We start from the raw sequence: 11,731 nt of genomic DNA on the forward strand, positions 1-11,731 counted from the left end.
AGCATTACCCCAGGTTTAACTGAAATTGTTCCAGTAATTTAGATGAAGATATGAAATATAATACCCACAAATATAAAATAATTTTTTTGTTATGCAATAACAGCGAACTCAAAGTTAAATTTTTTTTAAATTGAGTTCGCAGTTTTTTTGTTGTCTAAATGGATTTTAAATATTCCTATTTTAAATTGCAAAATTCGGAAATTGAAATAAATATTCAAATACACACCATTTATATCACAAAAACAACTTATTATGAAGATAGAAAACTCGTTGACTCATCAGACCAAGTTAATTAGAATTTATGAAGTCATCGAAATAAATCTTTCATGTAGTGTTTTATTTTAATGTGCACTATTTTGAATCGAAGGTATGAAAATTACTTTCATTATTGTATGTTTCTTCTTCCACATGACTGTTTTTCTAGCCATTGTATCTAATTAATTAAAACTCGCATGCATTTATTTGCAAAATTAGAATACAAATTTAAAAGTTTTTAAAATTTATGTTTCTGATCCAGCTATAAGAAACTTGGAAGTATTTAAATCAAATCCCATAATCCATCCCTGAATAATCCCATATTCAGTTCTCGTTTTATTATCGATTCATGAAATATAATCACTTAGTTTTTCATTTCCATAATTTTTAAGAAAAAGGTTACATCTGGTTGATAAATTGTAATAATATTTATGAAAAAAAATTACATCTGGTTGATAAATCAGAATAATATTTTAAGGAGAAAAAATTACATCTGGTTGATAAATCAGAATAATATTTTAAGAAAAAAAATTGCATCTGGTTGATATCAGAATATTTACGAAAAAACTACAACTGCTTGATCAATTGTAATAATATTTACGAAAAAATTATACCTGCTTGATCAATTGTAATAATATTTACGAAAAAATTATACCTGCTTGATCAATTGTAATAATATTTACGTTCAAGTGCTTGAACAATTGTAATAATATTTACGAAAAAATTATACCTGCTTGAACAATTGTAATAATATTTACGAAAAAATTATACCTGCTTGAACAATTGTAATAATATTTACGAAAAAATTATACCTGCTTGAACAATTGTAATAATATTTACGAAAAAATTATACCTGCTTGAACAATTGTAATAATATTTACGAAAAAATTATACCTGCTTGAACAATTGTAATAATATTTACGAAAAAATTATATCTGCTTGAACAATTATAATAATATTTACGAAAAAAGTACCTTTGCTTGATCAATTATAATAATATATACGAAAAAATATACCTGCTTGTTCAAGTGCAGTTTTTGGTGCTTCAACCACATTTATCTTCTACATTCACTTTTCCTTTAATCTCACATTGTCTGAATATTAATTTAATTGTTCATTTCAACAATAATAGCATTTATAAAGAACTCATGCCTGGTTGATATACTAGAGAAATATTGAAATAAAGTTGACATCTTGTTAATAAATTGTAATCATTTTATTACATCCAGTTAATAAACTATAATAATATTTAGGGAAAATATTTACATCTTGTTAATAAATTGGAATCGTATTTTATTACATCCTGTTAATAAATTGGAATCATATTTTATTACATCCTGTTAATAAACTATAATAATATTTAGGGAAAAAATTTACATCTTGTTAATAAATTGGAATCATATTTTATTACATCCTGTTAATAAGCTATAATAATATTTAGGGGAAAAATTTACATCTTGTTAATAAACTATAATAATATTTAGGGAAGAAATTTACATCTTGTAAATACGCTACAATGATATTTTGAAAAAAAAAAATTGTATAATCTGGCATTATTTTCTTTTAACATTTAGTAACACTTAGAAAAATTGTGTTTAATTGATAAACTGGTGCTTCAAACACGCCAATTTGCCTCATGCAGTTTTCCTCTCATTACACATTCACTGAATACAACCAAATCTTTTATTTCATTAATAATATTCAGAGATAAAAAAATTTATACCTGTTAAACAAACCGATACTTGATTCATGTCTCTTTGTTCCTAAGCATCCACAAATTCACAAAATTCAGTGCCATTTTCAATCCTTAATAATTACGTTCCAAACAGTTAAATATTCCTTAGATGCAGGAGAATTTATCCTTCAGTCCTTTCTTTTTTCTCTCTAACGAACACATGAATGTGCGTGTAAGCATTTATTCCAATTGGCTTGTTTTGATGAGAATGTTTGAATGAAATAAATTACGGCAAACCTTAAAAATTAAGAATACGATAAAAATACAAATTGGAATTCGTATTTTTAACTAACATGCGAGTACCAGTTTCATGCACACCAAAAACCAGAAGCTATAAAAACAGAAGAATTGATACAGAAGAGAAGATGGACTATAAAAACAGAAGATGAATGAATAATTAAAAAGGCGAAATAGAATACAGTAGAATTCCAATTTTTCGTACCACCGCCAGATTTGATCAAAAGAATACGGCACAATCGCCTAATTGAATTATTTTAAATGCGATAAACTACCAAATATGATAACCTAACTGTATTCTTCATATTTATCGAGTTTTCAATTATTTTGCACGATATTGACTATCAAAAATATTCTTTAGTTTTATCGTTTAATATAATTAAATGTTAGGATGATTGATGAAAAATACATACAAAATATGATTTCTTAAGGGTTAAAAATATTGAAAGATATTCATATTTTCAGTTCGAAAATAACGTAATGTGATATTGTTTTAGGCTTTATTCGTACCTCTCTGTTATATATATAAGTAACCAAAAATATTAGCATTAGGTAACTAAATTTTATTATTATTGTCTCTATCTCTCTCTATATATAATAGTAATAAGAACCAAGTTAATAGGAAAAAAGTATCAAAATTAAACCAAATAAAATAAGAATCCAGTTTGAAGACTTTCTCAATGGTTATCCTCAAGCAGGGATTAAAAAAAAAAAAAGAAGGAATTTTTCTGTGAGAAATACAGACTAAAATGTCCAACTATTGATTCCTCGTGATCCGAAAATCTCCTGAAATTAGGCCTAAGAGATACACCGAAATAATTTAGTTTCGTTTCCAAATTATTTTTAATTTTAGATTGTTTCAATTATAGGTTTTAATTACCTAATGCTAATATTTTTGGTTACTATATATATAGCAACGACAATTTACAAATCAAAAATATATTTAATATAATCACAAAGCATATTTGTAAGGTGCAATTACAAAAAAGGGGGGGGAGGAGAAAAGTTGTATATTATATTTAAAAATCTTTTGAAAATAGGGGGGAAAAATAAACCGGAAACAAAATTGATGCCACTAAAAGTTTTGTAATTATTTTAAAAAGACATAAGAAGAGTTCTTAAATGATAACATGCTTCAAAGTTAATAAGGAAAGTGGCTAATACTTCAATTAATTTTTCTATCAAGTATAATAAAAACATTTTCTTAACAAACACCTAATATCCAAGAAGCGATGAAATATCAAATTTGGAAGCCTTATGCCCAACGGTTTGTATTATTGCGCTTTGAACGATTTTTGTGAAATAGATGTCGCAATTTACAAGTAACATTTAACATTCAATACTATCACGTTAAGAGAAAATTCAATTTGCTTATAATATTAATTTAATGATTATGAAACCGATGATACTTATTTAAATATATTTATATTCTTACATACCGTATTGAGATATCACTGCCTAAACAATGCTTTTTAATTCTTTTTTAATCGAGGATATTCTGTTTGCTCATATTTTTGCCCCTCCAAATGAACTGGATAGCTGCAGTATTGAATAACTGGAATTCTACTGTATTACAAAAAGGTAAAGACAACTATGGAAATCTTTCTTACTTGCAGCCTTGCTCAAAAAGAAAAACCTGGAGGTCACCACTAAACAAGATGCCTAAAAATGTTAAATTTTTTCGCGACTCAAATAAATAGGACCGACTTATACTTAAGAAGCCCTACCGTTGGTCATTTCAATAAAGCTAAGCCCAATCAGGAAAGCACGGAATTGGCCAATTCTTGTAGGGGGAGCACGGTGCACAAAAGAATGGGGCAAAAGAACGAAGACATTGGTCCACGTTAAGATGAGTCATAGACATATGATTACTGGCCAAAGAATTGACGAATTGCGAGTGGCCAAGTGTCCAGAATGTGCCCAGTCAAGTCTAGCGTCGGTATCTCCACAGAGTTCTCTTACCACCCCACAGTTCCAACACTTATATATTCTCTCGCTTTCAAAGGGAAAGTACAGAGTTTCTCAAAAATTAAGACCTGGATTTACTTTAAATTTTCATTTCAAGATGTATTATTTTATAAGGTTGTTCTGTTGGGTTTATTGGTAAAGAACCGTTTTTGACCATTGCGATTTTTTGAGGACATGGGCCTCAGTTGAAAGAATCATGTCTCTAAAGTGAATCTTAAATTTCACGTCTTTATACTTTGAATTCTTCTCCTTATGTGGCACCACTGCAAGAGCAGAAGTTTGAAACAACCTAACACTTGGCTTACTAGACTGAAAAATAGAATACCAACCTAATTCGCATTTACTTTTAACAATTCCACGTTGATTGGAATTATCTCCATTTCTTGACGATTCGAATATCCAACTTCATGTTTTCGTGTAAAGATGTCAATATTATGCAGGGATAATTTCTACCATCATCTACTTGACATTATAACTATTCCTAACTGTATTCAAAGTATTATTCCACTGAATGTTTATAATGAAATAAATCATAAACAAATCCATTATTTCTCAAATGTCTGTACATATAGTGTATTTGTACTCCGATTGGACAACTTATAGCTTATTATCTTTATAAGGGGTTATGATTTTATTTTGGAAATATGACTTATATCTTGAAAAAACCATTTTAGTGCTTATTTTTCGATTTGTTCCTATTTTTAGAAAAGCACGGTAGATCATTTAGACGATAGCGTAATCGTCAAAAAATTAAACCTCCGGCAAAAAAGGCATCCTAAATATATATTCTCATCATAAATTTAGAATAAATATTAGATTTACATCAAATATTAACATTCATAACTGTGCCATGTGTATTCGTGGCCTTATACAAGATCCACAATTTCTTGGCAATACATTTATCGAAATGTACGCAAGAAAATTTTGGGCGACCACTTCTGTTGGTTATAACTTTGTTTTTTTGGTAACACGACGGCTTATAAACGCAATGAGAAATTACACAAATGAACTTACCTCTTTACTCTAAAACTATATTCTTCAGTCACATTTTAATTTTTTGAAAAAATTCTTCTGCGAGAAATTTATCTACCGCCGTAATAACTTGAAAATATTCTAAATCTATAACAAAGGTGATATCATAAACCACATGAAATTTGGAATATTTTTCTATCATCGTAATTAAAGATCTGTACAAAATTTTGAATCAAGTCAGAGATCTAAAAGGTATGTTTCCTATATGCTTGATTATAGATCTGAATCAGGTGAGACATTTGTGATCTGAATATTCATTTAAATAACAAAACAAGAGCCGGCGTCCTGGCAGAGGGGTAGCGCGTCTTCCCCGTGATCTGGGCGTCCCGGGTTCGAGTCCCGGTTTGGGCATGGTTGTTCTTCTGTTGTTCTATCTGTGAGATGTGTGAATGTGCCCTCCTGTAAAAAGGGGTTGTGCAAGCGAATGAATGATGCGTGAGTGGCAAAGTCGTACTCTTGGCCCTAGTTGGCGCTGCTATAAAAAATAAGAGACGTTCCCCCTCAGGCTTAAATCGCTGTCTTCGTAACAGCGGGCTTGTCAGTGGCAAGTGCCATAAGAAACAAACAACAACAAACAAACAAAACAAGAAACGCGCCATATTGGAGAAGATTAGCAGAAAAGGGAAGAGAGGTAACTTACACTGTTTTCTAAGTGTTCTCAATTACATTAAATGCTTTTTTTCAACACCCCGTTCATTATAATAATCTAAAACTTATATCCTTTGTCATTGACAGAATAAGGAACCTAACACTATTAGTTCTTCGTTACCTGGAACAAGGAGCGCATTAACTAACCATTTAATATTTCATCAGTCTGTACAATACAATCTTTCTACTGCCATCTGTCTTTACAATAACTTACAGCAATTTACAATTTCATTGAATTATTTATTAATCATAATTTAATTAAAAAGATAACTCTTCATTACCGTCCTCCAATTCCAGCAATCCTTCAACAAGGAAAAGGAGTAAGTGAAATATCCACCCACGAACCCAAAAGACCACAATAACCGCCCTCATTAAAATCCCTAAAATAACAATGCCATTAATTATTTTCCATCTTTTATCATTTAACTTGTCCCCCTTTTAAATTACAATTTCAAGTAACCTCGAGTTGAAAAACGTATCGAAAAGATCACAACTCTCATCAGAGTCTGTAAAAAACTGCAGACACCAGAGGGGGAAAACTCATTAGAGAGTCCAGATGATCTACATTCTGAAACAATGCGCTTCAGAGTTTCGCTTTTCCAGTTCCCACCCTGTTTGACTCAAGACATGCAAAGTAATAGTGAGAGGGAGAGAGAAAAAAAAGCAGGTCTAGCTGTGGTGGTTGTTCGGATCAAGTGAAAACGCCTATTTTACCGCAGCAATGTACGTATTAAGGTCAGAAAGTTAGGTAGGACAACAAACTCAATCTAGGTCAGCTACAGCACCCATAACCTATATAAAATCCAACAATAAAACAAACGCAATGACGAAAAAGAATATCCCACAGTTTATAGCAATAAAAGACTTTTTTTTTTTTTACAACTGGCTAATTTAATCCAAAACTCGAAAGGTTAATAAAAACGTTTTTTTTTCGGTCCCCCCCCCCCCAAGTTCTTAGTCACTTGCGGTTGCATGACCAAAATGAAAGGATTCTCCCAAGATTCGTCATGGCTAATTGTTAGGTACTCACGCGAACAGAAAGACGTTGGAATAATGGAAATTTTATAATGCCCTTGTCATTGCCAAGTTTGCACAAAATGTGTTTCATACTAAACCTACTGCGACCGTTCTAATGATCGTTTTCCAGTGACAGTTCCAATGCATCGGCCCAGACACTTTTCCTCTTCAAATTCTTTAGCTCTCTCTCTCTCTCTCTCTCTAATATATATATATATATATATATATATATATATATATATATATATATATATATAGTAAAGCAAAAATTATAAAATAAACAAGGAAATGAACCAATAATTTAAGGTAAATAAAAAGAATTAAACAATTATTCAAGAAATTTTAAAGCTAAAAATCAAATGATCTTTCCAAATAAATAGCCTTTTAAAAATATCAAAATTTGGAAGTTAGTGTGAAATTTTACATAATCATAATATCATTCCACTTGGCCTTATTTGGGATTGGATAATACAGCTTAAGTAAATTTTTTTCTACAAGTTTATGAACTTTTCAAATTTTATATTAAATAATTTAATAAGTATGACCAACTGTGTCAGTAAAAAAAGAAGAAAGGGTGAGAGAGAGGGGGGTGGGGTGGAGGATTTCAGAATAATCTAAAAGGATAAAAATCGGAGTTAAACTGGGCCCACAGTCGGACTTAAGCCTAAAGCAACAAAGCCCAAACCAGGTTTAAAGGGAATCCCCCATGCTTGTGGAAAATTGTTTTGAGATTCTTTGATGATTTCGGCTATTATTTATAAAAATGCTTGTCAAGGCTTAATTCAAAAGATGAACCTTTTTTACAGGCAGTAAGCGATTTGATCCATTTCAATTCAAACAGTTTCAGGCTGGCTCAGGACCATCAAGGAGACAACCGTTTGAAGCATAGCAGAAAAATTATTATAAGTTCTTGGTTTAAGGATTTTTAAAACGATTGTTCATAGAAAAGCCTTAAGTCCAAAATAGGGACAATAACCGAATACATTGGAACAAAGCACAAGCGACTTCAAACTGATTCGGGTCCACAAGGGAAACTCAGTACAAGAAAAATAATTTCTAAAATTTTTATATTATCATAAGAAATCCCAAAATGAATTATCATAATTATGCACAGGAAGATGTAATTCAAAAGATCCCCGCCTCCTCAGACAGCACTCCGGCCTATAAAGCCCGAATCCAACAAGAAAAGCAAAATTATTTTCAGCTGTCCATATTCACAGATACCATATGCTTAGTAGATAGCTGAAAAATCATTTTAGTTCCTATTCATAGCTCAGTCTGAAAGATGGAATTTCCCAAAACTATTGTTTTCAGCATTTTCGTAAAAAAAAGATGAGCATGATTTTGTCAGTTGCATCTTACAAAAATGATTTTTTTGCAAGATACAGCCGGTACACTTTTTAGAGATTTCTCTAGAAAGTGCAATAGAACATTTATTAGTCTATTTTTTACTACATGTTTGTTCTTATAATCTTCAGAGATATTTGCAAGATTCAAAATATTAAAACGCATCCTTTTTATTCAAATGGAATGTTGTTCCGTAAGTTGAAGTTATTATATTACTTCATGAAATCTTTAGACCTAAGGTACAATATTAGTTTAGTCGGATTCAGATCCCGTTACGAAGCTGCATGTGATCTATTTTGATTTCGGACCATAATCAAATAACGAAGACCTCTCTTGAGCCGATTCCTCTTTTCTCAAATCTGAATGCCACTTGAGAGCAAGACGCTTGTCCTCTTCGCTACATGATATACATTAATTTCTTATAAACAAACATTCTTTCCTGCAACAAAACCCCAAGTCGAGATTCTGGCAGCTTTCACCTGAACTTGGGAAATGTTATCAAGTGAATAAATATCAAGCGACTGAATCATACAAATAATAACTTTCTAACCAACAAATAATATGCTACTAATTATAAAAATATATAAAAAAAATACAATACAAATAAAAAATTATATTACTTTGCTGTCTTAGATTTCCTCATTGCTATTTAACTTTCGGTAGCATGAGATATTTTTTTTAATTGACTTGGACCATTTTTTGGCTATTTTCTCTGTAGTTTGTATTTTGTGTCGGTATATTTTGAATAAATGACAACAAATATATTATTTTTCTATAAGTTGTAATCTTTATTTATATAAGAGACTTAAAACTACTATTACTTGAAATATTGGAATAATTTGAAATAATTTTGCAGAAAAGTCCTCGTTTATTCAAATTTTGAATCTTTTTATACAAATTAACATTGTTGATTCTTATATTATTGATTATTGCATCATGGAAACGTTCACTTCAATGCACTTAATATTGGAACATGGAGAGGATGTTTTGAAACCCATAAAGTTGACAGATGTGTCTACTAGCACCCTAAGAGCTACAAGCGTCCACATCGCCGACGAATATAACAATACCACCATCTTCGTTAAGTAAAGCTATAGACAAAATTTCACCTTCGCTTGGAATATCCAACTAAAATATCTTTAAACGGATTTGCCATTTTTTTTACATTAAGATAATATTTTGCACAATTTTTTGTAGACAATGATACATTGCTGTAACTGTCAACTTCAGCTGTCACATTATAAAATAAAAAGATAAAAAAAAAGTCTGGGGAGACATATGGAATAAATTACTTACCAACTGCCTTCTATAAAAATATAATTTTAAAAATAAATGGAAAGCTCTTACCTGTGATCTATGAAACTATATTTTTCTTAAATAATCATGTCCTGTTAGATATGTCTTTTTTTTTTTTTTTTTTTTAACTGACGTATGAGGTAAAACGTTTGCAGAAAAGGTAATGATAGATTTAAATTTATTTTTAGTTTTTTTTTTATGTCATCCTAAAGAACCTTTCAAACTACACAAGGAATATTGCTATAAACAGGGTTTTTGAAATTATGGTACGTGTACCAGAAATGGTACATTATATTTCTTTATGGCGCAATTTTTACAAAATAAATTTAATTAGTATAAAAATTTATTTTCAGTTGTTTTTTATGTTATCCTAAAGACACTTTTATTTTCAAATTATGGTACGTGTACCAGAAATGGTACATTATATTTATGGCGCAATTTTTACAAAATAAATTTAATTAGTATAAAAATTTATTTTCAGTTGTTTTTTATGTTATCCTAAAGACACTTTCACACAACACAACAAATATTGCTATAAACACGGATTCTGAAAGAATGGTACATGTACCAGAAATGGTGCATTACATTTCTTTATAACGCAATTTTTACAAAATAAATCTAAATGATTAATTAAAATGAATGCAAAATGACACCTCTTTGGAGCACATATTTTTAGAATATGTATGTAAATAGTACATAAATTTTTGATTTTCGATTATATCCGACAAGATTATAAATATTCGAGAATACCTGGTATAAAAAATTATTTTTAATTATTTACAACAGGTTTCATGCTGGGGTATATACTTTTCATATCATAAAATGTTAGACAGTTTTAAACATTTTTCTCTGTGTATAGCAGCTTTATTTTTCACTACTTATCTTTTTGGGCATTCGATGTTTCTTAAAAACTCATTATTTTTTATATGAAATGCACATAGTCTCCAATAATAAAAATATATTTAAAAAGTTAAATATAATATTTTAAAAATTTTAACATGTTATGCAGGACAGTAAAGAATACAAAACTATTAAAAACCGGTGTTTCGATACTATTAAATATGTGCAAAATCGGGAACATTTTAAATCATTCTAATATTTGAAATTTTTCTTAATATGTATGAACTGTCAAAAGAACATAAAACACATGAATGAGTTGATCTTATTATATTTTAACTGAAAAAAAAACTATTTAAAACATAACAGTTTATATTAGATTAGTTTACATGAATTTGTTTATTCATTGTTTACATTAAAATACAAAAACTTTTGACAACAACTGATAAACAGAATTTTTTTTTCCAAAACTTTAAATGTTAACAAAATGCTAATGACGCTACGAATATGAGACATTCCTTTTATGACCGAAAAATGTGCGAATGTTTTGGGAAATTTGTGTTTGAACTTTTTTACCACCGTTGTTCATTTTTCAAACAGTTTTCAAATTATACTGAAATAATTTTTTTTTTTCAAATCACAAAAAGATAATTATTAAAACAAATTTATTACTTCCAATTCGAATCAAGGAAAACGAATCGAACTTACCTATTTGCTCAGTTGGCACAGGAGTTTTATTGCTATTAATATTTGGCACCATATTATCATCTACAGAACAATTGATAGAATCTTCTTCGACAGTACTTTTTAAATTTTCGACCATAACTCACGGGGGGTCTTCACACAAACACAACACCAAACACACATTCACAAACAAGAACTAAGTGTCAAATAGACACTTGTTGTTCCTGAAAAAGACGGTAAAAATCCAATTGAAAAATCCTATTGGTGCCATAGCAAGGACCTCATGTATGTCTTGTCATAGTCCACCACAAAACATTGGCGTATGTCCATCATATCGCACAAAATCACGTCCAATATTCAAATGAAGTAGCGTGGTAAATAATAAACAAAACATGCGGTGCTGCACAAGGTGCTAGCGAAACACAAAATCTGACTGTAACTGTAACCCACTGAGTGAGTTTCCCTGCAACTTTCCCCTCGCTTCAGAGACGCGTTGTTATTGGATAGAAGAAATTCAGCCATGGTCGAGTGCAATGAACTCGGTGGGGAAAGGGAGGCGGAGGGAGGAAGGTAGCATTACGTCATGACCCATTGACATAATTCTGAGGCGACTCTCTTGATTCCTGATCGGATTGGAGCGAACGGGGGGAAGACAGAGGCATCAGAGAAAGGATT

General features: G+C 30.3%; 1 protein-coding gene across 1 annotated transcript in view; it reads right to left on the reverse strand.

The window, feature by feature from the left end:
* LOC129971104 (nuclear hormone receptor E75-like) overlaps positions 1-11,451 on the reverse strand; it is a 137,994-nt gene extending 126,543 nt beyond the window's left edge. Inside the window, exon 1 of the mRNA XM_056084582.1 lies at positions 11,081-11,451. Within this exon, the coding sequence (XP_055940557.1) occupies positions 11,081-11,195 (115 nt within the window). The 5' untranslated portion in view covers positions 11,196-11,451. The remainder of the gene's footprint in view (positions 1-11,080) is intronic.
* Between the last annotated feature and the right edge of the window lie 280 nt (positions 11,452-11,731).

Source organism: Argiope bruennichi, chromosome 6, assembly GCF_947563725.1.
Source record: "Argiope bruennichi chromosome 6, qqArgBrue1.1, whole genome shotgun sequence".
Taxonomy (NCBI): Eukaryota; Metazoa; Arthropoda; class Arachnida; order Araneae; family Araneidae; genus Argiope; species Argiope bruennichi.